Raw genomic sequence first — 17,472 nt, forward strand, 5'->3', positions numbered from 1 at the left:
TTTAATTGCTGCAAGCTTTACTTTCTGCTGCTGTATTTCAACTTAATATTCTAGCATCACTCTCTGATATGATGCTTTGAAGTTTAAATGTGTAAAATTATTTTGGTTTTATTTCTAAAAGTGGAATAATGTTGAAATGAATAATGTGTATGTAAAATTGATTCATGCCATCAAATTATATTTTTGTGATCCCAACTTCCCAGGATTATTAATATCTTAAGATTAAAGATTGAAGCAAATTACATTATATTGGAATTTAGAAATTGAGTATTCATTACAAAAATGATATATTATTATCCATATCACTTGAGAAAATGACAAATGGCGTATTAGAAAATATTTCAATTCAAATTTTAAGCCAAAAAGACCGCCTAAATTAACCGTGCTGCAAGGTGCTGTCATCTACCAAACAAAATTGGTACTACTATCCTGATCCTGTCCAATTTGAAACTTACAAGAAAATGGCAATTTTATAATGAACAATGGTTTTTGAATGTTATTTAATCAATTTAAAATCAATTATATTCACGATTAATGCGATTTTTATTTGAAATTCAATTGTTTTTAACTGATAACGACACACAAATCTAGCTGGCACTTGCTGGCATCTTGTTTCGATTGCAGCTGCATTGCTTTGCTCGGACAGGACAAGGATCAGTTTGTGATGGCAGTGGAACAGTGATCGTTCTGTGTGGATAGCCGCTTCGTTTTTGGGCGGTTTCCACTGTAAATTTACCGATTATCGTGAAAAATGTGGTCCAAATTATGAAAGAGCATTTTCGATCGTGTTCGGTATTGTTTCGGCTGTGAATAATTTGTGTGTTGACCAGTAGTGATTTATCGAATAGCCAAAGGTAAAACATCTCTAGTTATGCTAATTGTGTTTTCATGTTTGTGACAACTTTATCCTTGATTATCCTGTTTGTTTTGAAATTGTATTGTCACCCTCATTAAATTTCTCAATTCCTCAAATATATTACTGAAATTTACATTAAAATTGTTGCAATTTCACAGAGAAAGTGAGTTAACAATATACTACCTGTGTAATAGTGAAAGTGCATCTAATGTGAAGAAAGATTGCTAACTTTCAGATCTTTGCTAAATTAGAGCATCCTCTTTTATCATTAATTTTTCTTTCAAAAATTTTCTCTAATCCTATCAAACCTATTCTCACTAATTCACAATTTTAATTGACCAAAAAAATGTATTAGTTTCCTGTTAACCTTTTACAACAATTTCTATAACTTAGGCTAGTGCAAATAGTTATTGTTGGATGCTATCAGTCTTATATTTATCTCATGTTTACTCCTTCAGGAAAACCTCTGTAAACAAAAACTGAGTAGTACCCTTTTGATCTGCAAATTTACTTTGTTAGAGAAGTATAATATTTTTTGTTTATAATCAATGTACAATGTCCAAAAGTCCATATTTGCAGGTTAGGTCAGTCTTTGTTATTAATTTTCTATATCTGGAATAATTTTAAATTTGTTCAATCTGTGCATAATAGCCTGATTGCAATTCGTCGTAACCCAAAAGTCATTGGTTAATAAAATTGTAAGTAGTAGCAACTCAAATTAGTTTTGTATTTTATAGTTATTTTGTTTGGTAGATTAGGCTACTAAGTTACATCTTGTTTAACTTGATTGACTAAACTTGAATCTATAGATTTGATCAATTATTAACGGCTAATTGATCAATTATTAAGGCTATCGTAGACAATTAGAATCTAACATGATAATTGTTATTCATCTGATAACACTGACTCCTTTTTGTACCTAAGTTAGGCTATAGATTTGCATAACCTAATAAGTTATTTTTACAAATTAGCGTTCTTGATCGCCAACCAAGGTTATTGCATTAGCCTTAATAATGCCAAACAAATAATATCACTTTACACAACCTTGAATTATGAATTATATTGTTTCTATTTAAAGTGTAATTTTATTTCAATTATCTTAAACTTAATTAGAATTATTTCTATTTTACATGATTCTGAATGAAAAAGCAAATACAGTATGCTTTTTTCTATTTACATTCTCTCAGATCAATTTTCTTTAAACGTTTCTTTTAGTCTGATTTTCCTACGACACCCAAATTGTGAAGGAATGATGATATAACTTAAGTTACGGTATACAATATGATTTTTCTATTTGCATTTTCTCAGATCAATTAGGTATGTTTTTTACAATCCTTTGAGACCTATTTTTTTTAATGATACTCAATTTAAACTTTTTAAAGGAACTAAGAAAAGATAGACCATTCTGGGTTGGATTATGAACCTCTGAAATTGGTATAAGTTGTAAATTTTCTGTTAGCGGAGCTGATCCTAAGTAGTCAACCATTCAATTGATTATTCATACACATCATCAAGCTCTAGGTATCATCTTCAGTTGAAGAGGTTTCGATTGAGACAGCATATTTTGTCTTTATTTCATCATGGAAAGATTCTACAACATCTCTGAACACATATTCAACCATAGAGAAAAGCATAAGAAGATATCACATGGCGTTTATGTTCCAAATTTCACTGTAAACTCATCTGATAGCCCTTTTGTTGAATTAAAATATATTCCGACTTGGAGCGATATGCGGAGCATAGAAGAGTAGGGATACAGCAATCGCGATGTTTCCTTGCTAAAGTTTAAGGCGTTCTGTAGTTTTTAGTAAGTATTTATGACATTATACTCAAACCTAGTTTCCTCTCAGAATATGCTCCCAGAAAGCACTGCATCGACTGAGCCTGTTTCGACAACTTGGCAACCGCGCTTGTCTCTATGACTACTCATCACTCTAATTGGATGAAATGGTTCTCCATATCTTTGCTCCGCATATGCCTCCAAGTCGGAAGCTCTTTTAATTCAACTATATAACTTAGCGCTTTTTCGTGAAACTATGTGGTGCTGGTAGTCATACTGTGCCGTTCTTACACTCTCACCTCAATAAAACAGAAATAGTAGACACTAGTCGGCTTGATTTAACAAACCATCGGGTTGAAATTTGAAGCATAAACGACCATGGGACTTATACCATGGGAGAGTGATTGTCTTTATGGTTGTACCATAGAGAAAAGATAGCATAAGAAGATATCCTATTGTATAGGTCGTTTATGTTCCAAATTTAAAGCCGATTTTTTGTCAACTCAAGCCGTTTACTGTCCACTACTGTCTGTAATTTTTGTCACTGCCTATCTGGAGACCCCTAGTCCTTGGCAACGACAAGTATTCTAGTATAATTACTATTTTGTTGGGATGAGAGTGTAAGAATGGCACAACATGAGAGACTACCAGCGTCACGTAGCTTCACAAAAAATAACCGATTACTGTCCACTACTGTCTACAATTTTCAACACTGCCCATCTGGAGACCTCAGTCCTTGGCAACGACAACAGAACTATTCAAGAGTATAATTACTATTTTGTTGGGGTGAGAGTGTAAGAATGGCACAGTATGAGAGACTACCAGCGTCAAATAGCTTCACAAAAAATAACCGATTACTGTCCACTACTGCTTATAAATTTTGTCAGTGCCTATCTGGAGACCCCAGTCCTTGGCAACGACAACAGAACTATTCAAGAGTATAATTACTATTTTGTTGGAGTGAGAGTGTAAAGGTACGTACAGATTTACGCGCCGCGAACTTGAGCAATTCACTTTTAATCTGCTGATGCCAAGCTTTTTATATCTATATCGTATACCGTTTCTGTAAAAATACAGATAATCAATAATTTATATCTGTATCTTACCGTTTCTGTAAAAATACAGATATAGTCAGCTGATTAAAAGTGAATTGCTCATGTTCGTGGCGCGTATATCTGTACGCACCTTAAGAATGGCACAATATGAGAGACTACCAGCGTCTCATAGCTTTACAAAAAATAACTACTTGGACTATCGGCTTGAGTTGACTGTGAAATTTGGAACATAAACGCCCTATACCATGGCATATCTATTTCAATTACATGGGATATCTTCCTTGATACTAGTTTTCATCCCACTGGTAACGTGGTCGCGTCGTGGCCATCATTCTGCGGAAATTCCTCCACAGAGTAGAATTGCCTGGTTATCAGGTAGCTCTTCAGGGCTATCTTCAATTTGTCCTGTTCCTATAGCTTCTTATGTCTTTATCTTTTCTCTATAGATCAACCATAGAAAAAGATAGCATAAGTAGATATCCCATGGTATGGGTAGTTTATGTTCCAAATTTCAAGCCGATTCCTGTTAACTCTAGCCAATTACTGTCTACTACTATCTATCATTACTGTTTTGTTGGGGTGAGAGTGTAAGAACGGCACAGTATGAGAGACTACCAGCGTCACATAGCTTCACAAAAACAACTACTAGGACAATCGGCTTGAGTTAACAGAGAAAATTGGAACATAGACGCCCTATACCATGGGGTATCTTCTTGTGATATCTTTTCTCTATAGTTCATCTTGGTAAAAATAGGTTTAATGAAATGTAAAATCAAACACATTTTCATTTTAATCAATAATTGTGTATTTAAAATAAACATATGATTAATTTAGTTGTATTTTTTGTTTCAGAAATCATGTTGAGCAGCAGAGCGAAACACTCCCTCCACTGCCTTCTACTGATCGGAGTTATCGTCGTCTTCGAACTATTCACCGGTGGAGTCCGACTCACCACAGACAGTTCCCTCGATTTCGACCCATGGCAACGCTACGGGTATCTCGGTTGCTCTCTACTCTACTTCCTAAGACTTCTCACGTTCCTCCCGTTGCCTCAAGTTCTGCTAAACTTCGCGGGGTTGACTCTCTACAACGCGTTCCCCGATAAAGTGACCCTCAAGGGCTCCCCGTTGCTAGCTCCGTTCATCTGTATCAGGATTGTGACTAGGGGTGATTTCCCGCAACTAGTAAAAGCGAATGTGGAACGTAACATGGCGAAATGCACTGAAGCGGGGTTGGAGAATTTTTTACTAGAAGTTGTAACAGATAAACGGGTGGGACTCCCGGTACATCGTAGGATACGAGAAGTGGTTGTGCCGACCACCTATAAAACTAAATCTGGAGCTCTTTTCAAAGCTCGTGCCCTACAGTATTGTTTAGAGGATGATGTGAACATGTTAGCGGATACAGATTGGATAGTGCATCTAGACGAGGAGACGCTGTTAACTGAGAATTCGGTGCGCGGGATTTTGAATTTCGTGTTGGATGGGAAGCACCATTTCGGGCAGGGGTTGATCACGTATGCTAACGAGGAGGTGGTGAACTGGGTGACAACGTTGGCAGATAGTTTCCGGGTGGCGGATGACATGGGCAAGCTGAGGTTGCAGTTCTCAATGTTCCATAAACCACTGCTTAGCTGGAAGGGGTCGTATGTTGTTACACAGGTATGTTGCATTTTCTATCTATTCATCAATTTTAATTATATACCTGTACCATAGAGAAAAGATAGCATAAGGAGATATCCCATGGTATAGGGTTTTATGTTCCAAATTTCACTGTTAACTCAAACCCATAGTCCAAGAAGTTCTATGTCGTGAAGCTATTAAACGCTGGTAGTCTCTCATACTGTGCCGTTCGTACACTCTAACCCCAGCAAAACTGTAAGGCTAGCTTCACACGCATTCGGTTTCATTCGGTTCGGTTCGGTTCGTTACCGAAAACGAATGAGGCTTTCATACATGTCAGGTTTTAATTCGTACGGTTTTAATTAGGTATTTTCTTCTCAAATACAGCTGTGTTTGCATTTTCACAGTTCATGCTGGTATATTTAAACATAACAGCTGCTGTTAAATTGTAAGATGTTATTTCTTGAACAACAAAATTTTAAATTTTATTGAAAATTGTGAATTATTTAAATAGTTTCTTTTTGATTATGTTAATTTTGGATGTTCAGAGAGATTATTTTTTTAAATTGAAAATGTGTTCCTTGTTTTGACACATGGTATATAAACTTCATCTCTTCTCTCCATTGATGAAATCATGTTATATTCGTGGAAAAATAAAAATTCTCCCTGAGTTTTAATTTATATCTTTCATTTTTTTTAGAAAACTATTCATTGAGAAAAAAATGTTCCTGTGAACTAACAGAAATGAATTGACCATAGGCCTATGATTTTGACTTGGAAAATTTTGAAACAGATAATCACGATATCAGGTTTAAATAAAAACAAAAAAGGCAAGCGTGTGTAAAAGACTTTGTTTTTTCCTGATTCCCTAGCAACGAATTCGAATATGATGAAACCTATTCGTGTCGAGGGGGCGTTTGGTGCTATGCGGTTGCTATTCGGTACCGAATTCAAACCGAATCATCGTTTCACACTTATCGGAATTTGCCGAAAACGAAACGAACCGAAAGTGTGTGAAAGTAGCCTCTCGCTAGCAACGAATTGAAACCTGATGGAATTTATTAGAGTCAAATGGGCGTTCGGTTCTATGCGGTTTCTATTCGGTACCGAATTCAAACCGAATTACCGTTTCACACTTATCGGAATTTGCCGAAAACAAACCGAAAACGAAACGAACCGAATGAGTGTGAAATTGGCCTAATAATAGACAGTAGTCGATAAATGGCCGATCTTCTTTCTATCTTCTTAATGCTATCTTCTTTCTATGATTAATAATAATATTCGTATCGCTTTTATTGGAACTCCCTAACGGAAGTTCCCTCACCTGAATATATCATTCAAACAGTCAATGGGCCTAGAAGGGCGAAATTAAGGCTCAGAAGTAATTGAAGAAGAAGAAGAAGAAGAAGAAGAATAGCACTAGTTGCAGACGAAATAGTTGAAAATTCAAAAAACATGTTTAATGAAAAGTCCCCTTTATAAAAAGAGCTGTCGGCTACTGTTGGAAGCTCTCGGAAGTGACACCTGAAAACAAAAACTATTGGAAGCTTTTTCGTTGCTCAACCGCTATTGGGAAAACGTTTCTTAACTGGGAATATTAGGGTGATTTTTTAGTCCTGTTACCCAATTTTTTATGTAATTTATAAACGGAAATTTGGGTATTAATAAAAAAATAATATTTGTTATTTGCAAAAGAAAATTGACATTTTATTACTCACATTTCTTAGTTACTTGAAATTATTACACCATATGCTCAAAATGTCCACCCATTGAGGTTATACATGCTCGGACTTTTTTCACCATATTAGCAGAAACCTTTTTCAGAGTTATATTGGAAATATTCGTGATTAAGTCTGTTATATTGGCTTTCAGTTCATCAATATTGTGAGGATTGTTTTTGAAGGCCTCAGACTTAATGTAGCCCCACAAAAAGTAATCAGGGGATGTGAAGTCTGGAGACTTTGGAGGCCATAAACCATAAACATTGTTCTATGGTAAAAGACATTCTGTTCATAACACGACCGGAATCATCACAGAATGTTACACAGCTTAAGGAATAAACTCGCACTGCCTTGTGTATACTGAGTGAGTAGGGCTACCAACTTCGTGCAAAAAACCAAAATTTCCCTTTATTAGGGAAAAATTACCATGTATTAAAAATAGGGTAACAGGACTAAAAAATCACCTGGTAGTAACAATTCAAAAGTAGATATAACCTCTTTATGATTAGCTATGGAAGCCTCTTAGATATTATTTTAACCTCTTTATGGAAGCTATAGCAGAGACTACAGCCCAATAAAATAAATCAACAAAATCCAACTGAATGAATCCAATCGCTTCTATGATTAATGTTTGTACAAGTGGAAGAAAAGAGAATAATTTTGACAGAAATTGAATAGAATAGATTAAAAATCAACAAAACATGATAGCGTACAGATTATGCATTAGGTACATTTACAGTGTGATACAGTACATTGCCTACATGATAGAGTATAGAGTACTGATTAACAAATCCCCAGTGATTCACTTACTTACTTGATACTTGATATTCTTCCACTGGAAGCGCGTTTGCGCCGTGGTCGTCAAATTATTCATCATTGACCGAGCGAAGTGAGATCTAAGATTCAAGTCGACGGTTTGGCATTTCTCTTAATGTTTGAATGTTTGAATGCTTAAATGCTTAAATGTTTATATGTTGCGCATTTACGGCGAAACGCGGTAATATATTTCCATGAAATTTGACAGATATGTTCCTTTTTTAATTGCGCGTCAACGTATATACAAGGTTTTTGAAAATTTTGCATTTCAAGGATAATATAAAAAAAAAGGAGCCTCCTTCATACGCCAATATTAGAGTAAAAATCAGACTATAGAATTATTCATCATAAATCAGCTGACAAGTGATTACACAGATGTGTGGAGAAGCCAGTCTATTGCTGTATTTCCATAAGGTCTATAGTTTCAATCAGGTACTTGTGGATGAGAATACTGCGTTAGGTCTAATGTTCACAGAACTACTAGTATAGTAGAGCTCAATTTCCTTATCATGGTTCCCGGTGTCGGTGTGGTGAGATTCTTTCCTCAAAGTATTCTTGTAAACTATAAAGGTGCGTACAGACTTTCGCTCTGCTCCGCAACCGAACGTCACTCCAGCAGAGCGATTGATGATCGACCGGGGAGCAACAATGGTTCGACCGGGGAACGCGAGAAGATCTAACATCTTCCGTAACGTTCATGATGGGTGCGTGGGCGGCGCGACTGTAGTTCGATGGAGGAACGAGGGCGGTACGAGGGAGGAGCGTGCTCGGTGCGGGTTGGAAGAGCGTGTATGTGTACGCAGCTTAATATGGCCTTATTGTGAGAATTTTTTAAGTTCATTTTTAAATTGACTAAAGTTTTCCAATGTCTTCAATTCATTTGGCAACCCTATAATTTTGACAGAACTTGGAAAACATATAGTGAGGTCCACATTATAGGCCTAATGGCAGTGAACAAGGAGAACAGTGTTGCCGATTCTCTGCCTTGCCACTGCCTTCTAAAGAGGATAACTGATACCGGTTTATCTAATAGCTGAATTCAAACTTCAAACTTTGGTTAAATGAGAAGCATTATAAGTAATGCTAACGAAGTGAAAGATCATTTAAAGTTGAAAAAATCCCCAATGATTCAACTCAATCATCTTGACAGAACATGATTGTAAGTTATAACAAAAAACACACATTTTGATTAATCAGGGAAAATCACCAGATTCTACCAATTTGTATTCGAAAACCGCCTGATCAATGAGTAATGTATCATGGGAATGGAATTCGTGACCCTGATAGCCTTCCAGTCTCATAAAACACAACTGATTTTATCTCCGATCAAAGGCCAGCACTATTTTACTCATCCACTACGAAATATGAAATAAGAAAATTTACTGGGTCTACGAAATATCTCATCATAGTCAATCTTCTATAGTGAGGTCCACGTTATAATGGCAGTGTATGATTGACATTGGTGTTGCTATCCTTGTCTATCATTCGAAAAAGCAGATAGCGCTATCCTTTTTTGTCTCAACAAGGTTGCCAGATCGTTTTCTAACTAGTAGTTCTGTGAACAGTAGATCTCGCGCAGTTATAACGACGTCCCAAACCATAAGCACATCCACACTGATACACTAACTACTTATTTGATCAGATCATGCTTACACAAGATTTAATTATCATAAATATAACGCTTTCCGGAATTTAGCGCGAGAAAACCAGAAGACATCTAGGCGCCCAGACGAGCTGTTATAAGTTCTTTGCATCCTATTTAATAGTGCATAAAAATTGCATTCAATGAGGCATGCAATTTATAGTCTACACAGCTGCTAATTTTTTACCAAGTTACATTGAGATACCGTATTGAATTGCATGCAATTTATAGTCAACTCGACAGCTGATTTATGATGAATAATTCTATAGTCTGATTTTCGCAATTTAAAAAGGAACATACCTGTCAAATTTCATGAAAATCTATTACCGCGTTTCGCCGTAAATGCGCAACATATAAACATTTAAACATTCAAACCGTCGACTTGAATCTTAGACCTCACTTCGCTCGGTCAACAATGTAGAAATCTTCTACTGTATAACCAATTTGAAGAATACACAGAAAACTAGAGATGATTCAATAGAGTTGTTGGGTGAAATCACGAGAAACCAATACATGATTGACGGCCTAAAAATAGAAATTATCCGAATTGGAAATTTGAATTGGTAAGGTTACATCACCGTTAATCAGGTTATCACAATGCGGGTGAAGCTGGATTCGCACAGTATCAGTGAATATGTTCGGTACAGTGAAAATATTATTTCCATGTGTTCTTATGGGACTATTCCCACTCAGCTCGGCCAAGTTAGTATTAATAGTCCCATTAAAACTGATAGAAATAGTTTTCACTGTACAGGATACGTTTTCTGATTCTGTTGGACCCCAGTTTTATTTATCAAAAGACTAGTAAGGACTTCGTTATAAATTTGAATGTTTCTGTGGGTCTTGGAGAAGAAGAATTGATTGGATGTAACTTGTTTTAAATTTAACCGTGATTTTATTTTTAACGGATCTATGATATATATAAGGTACTTGGCGTACTCATATTCATTTCATACTATTTTCATTCCATACTCAGGAAATTCATTCGTACCTGCGACTCCTATTCTAGATATTCCTTTCCCAATCATTCATAGTTTATTTATTTCATTGACAATCACAAATCATAATTATAATTACAATATAATATGATTGGGAGAAGACAACAGGCACAGTCCAAAACTGTCTTCTCCCAAATTTTTACAAATGAAAGTTTCAAAAAAGAATGAGGTTAAGATTTCACTTTTCAACTGTCTTCTCCCAAATTTTTACAAATGAAAGTTTCAAAAAGAATGAGGTTAAGATTTCACTTCAAAACTAATGACTAAACTAAAAATTTTAAATTTTGATGTTCAAAAACTAATTAAAAACATAAATATTCCACTCAGATCTCCACAAATTGGAAATTTTTGAGTAATTTTGCAAATGTTTTTGCAAATTAACTTAGTTGAGAATGATATTGTATCTTTCTATCAATTTATAAATAAATATATGACAACCATACCCAACGATACAAAACTTAGCGTTTTGATTCTCACATAAATGATTTTTGATTCTCTCAATCATGTATGATTTTCTTTTATAAAAATATAAAAAATTGGTGTTAGCAAAAATGTAGTTGATAGTTAACGAAATGATTCCGCAAACAATCCACAATGAATAACCTCATCAAATATGCTAAAAATTTATGTCTACTAGTAGGCCTAATTTTGTAAGTTTGGAATATGTAAATTGTAATCATTAAAACTAATTATAATGTTTCGTTAGAAAAGAATGTTATGAAGGTCGTTGACCTGGTTATACTTTCTACATTTCCACATTCTCTTTCCACAACTTTTCTATCTCTCTCTCACACACTCTTTCTTTCTCTCTCTGTCTCTTCATCAGAGTATCATCAATGCTAATCCTTGTATACGCATGCGTGGGGAGTGGATTATTGTCTATAACTAGTATAGTGAGGTCCTTGTTATAATGGCAGTGGAGAAAGATAGAACAACGTTGCCGATTGTCTGCCTTACCACTAACTTCTACAGCTGATACCGGTATATGTGATGTAATAATAAATCCATTCATGTCTAAAATTAAAGTATTTTTGTGAAGATCATATATTTTTCAATGATTAGATCATGAATTTTCCTAATTGAGATTGCATTGTTTTGTTATATATATTATTCCTACATTGTTGAAAATTATCTGGAATCGTTGCGAAGCTAGAGAAGGATAGCGCTATCTGCTTTGTCGAATGATAGACAAAGATAGCAATACCAATGTTGATCAAATACTGCCATTATAACGTGGACCTCACTATAGCTATTTAACAGTCATGTTAATGCTGTTATCGTCTGCTGTCAGCTAGAATGGTGGAAATATACGTTTGTCGTAGTATTTTTAATTAGGTGAGTGTTCAGTAGACTCAGTAGTGTTTAGCTTCTCCTTGACCCCAATGAATAAATTTCCAATCGTGCCTAAATTCACGCTAACATCCGACTGGTGAATGATATGCATTGTTCGTTAAAACACTGTTTGAAATTGTATCATTTATTTATATAAAACACTGTGTTGAAATTTTATAATTTCTTGACATATATGATACGCCACGAGCGTAGCGAGTTACTACTTTTCAGTTGTCTTGAGTTGTTGTCTGTTTTAATTTTGATCATTTTATGTTGTTGGAATGTTGGAGTTTTGTTGATGTTGTTGTAATGGATGTGATATTTCATTGGTCGTTGAAATACTGTTTGAAATTTTAAAATTTTTGTTGCTATAGTTTATCAGTTTTGTTGCTGGATTTTTGGAGTTTTGTGACTTATTGTAATGGATGTTATATTTCATTTCTCATTGAAACAATCTAAGATTTTATTATTTTTGTTGCAATAAAAATAAAAGTGAAAATCCATATTGGATGCTGTCACTCATCCCAATGAAATACAATCTCTCAGTTCATTTCATCTGGATAAAAGTTGAAGGTTTTTAGGGAGAGAAAAGAAAAGTATTGAAGGAAGGAAGAGTTGGGCTGGGTGCACACCAGTTAGTCAAGACAAGACATGATAAGACACATTTAGTCACATTGTTGCTTATGACGCAACTGACACTGATTAGTCATTGCAATTAGACAAGTCTTCATAAGCAACTATGTGAAGTATTGTGACTGAACGTGTCTGATCATGTCTTGTCTTGACTTACTGGTGTGTGTCTAGACTAAGGCTGGGCGCACACCAGTTAGTCAAGACAAGACAAGACATGATCAGACACGTTTAGTCACAATATACTTCACATTGTTGTTTATGACGCAACTCACACTGATTAGTCATTGCAATTAGACAAGTCTTCATAAGCAACTATGTGAAGTATTGTGACTGAACGTGTCTGATCATGTCTTGTCTTGACTTACTGGTGTGTGTCTAGACTAAGGCTGGGCGCACACCAGTTAGTCAAGTCAAGACAAGACAATACATGATCAGACACGTTTAGTCACAAGATACTTCACATTGTTGTTTATGACGCAACTCACACTGATTAGTCATTGCAATTAGACATGTCTTCATAAGCAACTATGTGAAGTATTGTGACTAAACGTGTCTGATCATGTCTTGTTTTGTCTTGTCTTGACTAACTGGTGTGCGCCTAGCCTAAGTAGACAGAGAATGAGAAGAGGGGGAATGTCAAGTATTTGTATACAATGTGATAAATAAATAAATATTTGGAGAATGTGAAGGTAGGGAACAATTGAGCAGGAGAACGATGGAGGGAGACAGATGGATGAAAGGGAAAGAAAGAACGAACGAAGAGAAAGATGGAAGACAATGAGCAGGATAGAAGAAGTAGGCTATTGGTAGAATGTGAAGGGAGGTAAATAATGAAAGAATTTCTGGAATAGAATAATTAAATATGATATGTTAGAACAAGAATTTAAGAGGATTAATATTGGAAGTTGCATTTGTTCAAATGCAATTAATGAATAATTATTATTATTCCATTAGGAGGTAGGTACTGGGTTCGATTCCCGGGCTGACAAATATTTTTTTGTATAGTAGTGCTCATCGAATTTCCATCCAGCTGTTTACCCTGTTGTCAATATTGTCTTCTGGGTGATATACAACATTTAACTGGGATTTTCGTTTAATAATAATTAGGATTAATATTATTGATGGAACATGAAAGAAAAGAAGAAAGCATTTGGATATATATCGATTTAAATTATCGATTAATCAGTCGATATAAAAATCAGTAGAAAAAAATTATCGATATAATTATCAGTGAGCAAATTTATGGAGTTTTCCTGTGAGTTCCTACACTGTCAAATAAATAAACGAATAAAGATTATGAATTAAAAGGAGTGGAATGAATAGTATGAGGAGTAGTGTTTATTTGATTCAAAATTTACTTGTTTATCTGAGTATTGAAAAGCGTAAATTGTATTTTGAAAAGTGAAAGTGATATAACCAACATTTTGATTTGGATAGTATAGTATAAATTGGAAATGGGACAGTTTTGGGCATGAGCCTGTTGTGCCTTTCCTCATCTCAAGTATTTGTACACAATGTGATAAATAAATAATGAATGAGAAGAAAGAGAAAGTAGAAAGGGCTGGAGTGGGTGATGTGTAGTAAAACGAAAAGAGAAGGGAAAACATTGAAAAAATGTGAAGAAAAAGAAGGACCGACATTTATCAGCTATCATTATCTTTGGCATCCAAAAAGTTTCCAACCGAATGTCATGACAACCTCCATTTAATCGACTCCATTGTTCACACGATCCTCAAGACGTTTCGATTACTTTTCCCTCCCTTTTCTCCCTTTTTCCCTTTCTTTTCTCCCCCAAACAAGTCAATCACTCCCCCTTCCATCCCACAATTCCATTCTATTCTCTGCCAGAGCTTGAAACTGAATTCATCAGATCACTGTCTGCTCCAATTCATGCTGTCTGCAGTCTGTGTGTGAGCCCAACTGCATTGGGCGCTATCTATAAATACAGCACATGTATGTGTGTATTGTGTAAATTTATATTTATTGAGAGCGTGCGGGCCTTTATTGGTATCAAGTTGATTATTGTGTCTGTTAGTATATCTATAGCGCTGTTGTGGTGATGTGGGCTCCCCTACTATTAATTGTAGGCTATATATTTTGGTCTACAACTCAATAAGCTAACTGTAGACAAGTATAGATGTATAGATCGTTTGAGGAGTTGATAATATAGGACATGAATCAATGTGGCTGTTTTATGCTGGTATATGGGGTTGTCTAGCTGATGAATGAACTAGGACTTGAATTTGTTTAACTGAATATTGGGTGTGTTTTGTAGCGTACTGTAATTGAATTCATTCATAAACTTTTTTCTCATACATTCTGTCAGAGAAAACTTCTATACTTACTTCTAGATTGTTCTAACTTACTAGAAAACTTCTAACTTGTCTATTCTATGATTCTGTTTACATTGAATAGTGTTTTAAAACATAAAATGCTTTTCTAATTTCAACAGTTAGGCCTAACTTAAATTCAAAGTCACCATAAGGGAATGGTCTATCGACATTTTGAATTTGATTTGTACGAATTTTGTTTGATTAGGAAGTAGAAAATACTCGTATCTAAATGTGTGACCTTTTCTTCTATGAAACTTTCTATCTAGGATCCCGTTTCTCTCTGTTTCGCCTAGAATTAATATACAATAGAACTTCGATAATTCGGACGTCAAAAATCCGGACCGTCAATAATCCGGATTCGTCTCTGGCAAGAAATAAAATTACGAATAATACGAATTAAGGACTTAGCTGAAAAAAACGAACCACTACCCGCAGTTCGAAAGACAATCACAGATTTTTTTCAAAAACTGAAATTTGTAGTGTCTGGTGTTTTTACTGTGCGTTGTACACATGTTGCTGTAAATAAAATACGATACAGTGCTTTAAAACGTGTTTTTAATGTATATACAGTACCTTATACTCTACCTACCAATAATTGAATACTGTATATGCAATTTTAACAGCTTTGTTTCTTGAATAGTGCGTGCTGACCGTTTTTTTAACGTAATTTCGATAATCCGGATGGAGTCCGGTCCCAATTAGTCCGGATTATTGACGTTCTACTGTACTCAATATATTTTCCTACAGATACCTTGAAAAGTGACCATTTGTGCACTGATTGCAGGCCGCAAAGAATCAGTTTTCCGCACTAGTGCGCAAAGTGAGTACTTTGCATACTCCAGATTTGCAGCATGACAACGCAAAATAGTTAGTAGGTTATATGGAGCACCAGTGCAGCAAAATCAAAATTAAGTTGGTAATACTCATAGTGAGGCCCACGTTATAATGGCAGTGGAGAACAGCGTTGCCTTGCCATTATGTGCCTTCATTATAGTCATTTCAATGCTTACATAAGATAGACCCCCTTCAAGCAGTCACATAAATTTTCAATTGAATTACTAATCATTATAATTCAATTATTATTATTCAATTTTAAATGAATTGAGGCTTATATTAATAATAAAATTACACAGAAAAACATTTGATGGATTTCAGGGAATTTCACCCATAATTACCCACTTTTCATATTCAATGGTAACTGTAGGAAAAATTTAATGTGAAATACGTGCGCAAAGTTCGTTTGCTGCACTCAAGAAACCATTCAAGTAAACGTTTCTTTCGGTGCAGCAAACTGTCACTTTGCGCACTAGTTGCACAAATAACTATTTTAATATTGCTTAATTTTTTTCGTGAGAATAGGCATTCTTTTCATCATGAGAAGAAATTGTATTCAGTAGCTAAAAAGTGAAATTCATGAAACTAGAAAACAATCAGTCAGCTTGATTGGGTTATGATCCAACTTTCATTCCTGTTTAAAGGTGAAGAGATTTGTACCAAAATACTACTATCCAATAAATTTCAAGTGCCAGGCTTCAAGATTCTTCCTCATATTGTACACTAGCATGTAACCCGTGCTCCGCAAGGGTCTAATTAAGAACTTGACCCACTGAATTCTTGAAGAATTCAAAATAGGCCCATAACCATCCTTGGTGAATTAAGAATCTATTTGCAAAATTTCAAGTTAATCAGTCCAGTAGTTGAGACGTGATTATGCGTCATTCGTGAATTTCCCTTCCCGTACGTGTATAAAAGCCAATTCTATCCTTTATTATATTATAGTTAACATTACGTTCAGTCCTAACGGAAAGCCAAACGTTTTCCAGCACCTAACATCAAGGTCTGAATGGGATTGGATCAGCTGGTGGTTTTAACTTGGAATGAAGGCTTGCTCATTAAAATAAGTACGTTAAAATAAGCTTCATTTAATCCTGGATTACGTTAAACTTGAGCTAAACTGGATGGGAACCAAGTTTGAAACACATGCTTCCGATCTTCCATCAGCATTTATTTTTCAGGTGCAAGTTCACGCCAGCAATTTAAATATTCGCAAAACATTCTCAGCTATATTACCGTAGCGAAATAGAAAGTCGATCGAGCTATTAATAATAGTTGGGTGACGGCTCAATCTAAATTTAGAGATAAAACTTGACTCGGCGTCTAAAATATCAAAATAAATTGAAAGTTTTTGCTGTGTAGAATTGATTGCTATCTGATTGAGTGAACTTTTAATATAAAGGGGCTAAACATATCTAATGAGATTCACTTTAAACTGTCAGAATTTATTGAATGAGATAACTCATTGATGTTATTAATAAAGGAATGCCAACATCTTGTAGTGATTCTAACTATAGATGAGAGTATATATAGATATAAACTGGGGCTGAAGTTTCAGAGATGTTTATCTAGGTGCTTAATTGAAAACTAGATGAATAAACTTTTCTGGCAAGTTGTCCAAATGTTTGTTGAAGCCGTTTTCTGTTTCTTTATTAGTCTCTTATCGGTGTTTGAATGAAACTTGAGGATTTTGCTTCAATATCAGTAATCATTCAACTATATTACATTTTCTTCACATGGTTTCAATTTTTTTTCTTGGTGTTTAAAAGTTCAAATAGTTAGAGGATACTTTACTAATATCATCTATAATAAAGAGAAGAATTGTTGGCTTATGCATGTTGGGGACAGGA

General features: G+C 35.0%; 1 protein-coding gene across 3 annotated transcripts in view; it reads left to right on the top strand.

Annotated features, from left to right (window-relative positions):
* The first annotated feature begins 646 nt into the window (after positions 1–646).
* Positions 647–17,472, top strand: part of LOC111044232 (beta-1,4-mannosyltransferase egh) — a 91,488-nt gene continuing 74,662 nt past the window's right edge. The window contains exons 1-2 of one of the 3 annotated variants that reach the window (XM_022329317.2): positions 647–854; positions 4,544–5,352. In XM_022329317.2, the coding sequence (XP_022185009.2) occupies positions 4,549–5,352 (804 nt within the window). In that variant the 5' untranslated portion in view covers positions 647–854; positions 4,544–4,548. Of the gene's footprint in view, positions 855–877; positions 1,020–1,111; positions 1,555–4,543; positions 5,353–17,472 lie in introns of those variants that run through there. The other 2 variants (XM_039438723.1, XM_039438721.1) reach the window with 2 other exon arrangements.

Source organism: Nilaparvata lugens, chromosome 12 (assembly GCF_014356525.2).
Source record: "Nilaparvata lugens isolate BPH chromosome 12, ASM1435652v1, whole genome shotgun sequence".
NCBI lineage: Eukaryota > Metazoa > Arthropoda > Insecta > Hemiptera > Delphacidae > Nilaparvata > Nilaparvata lugens.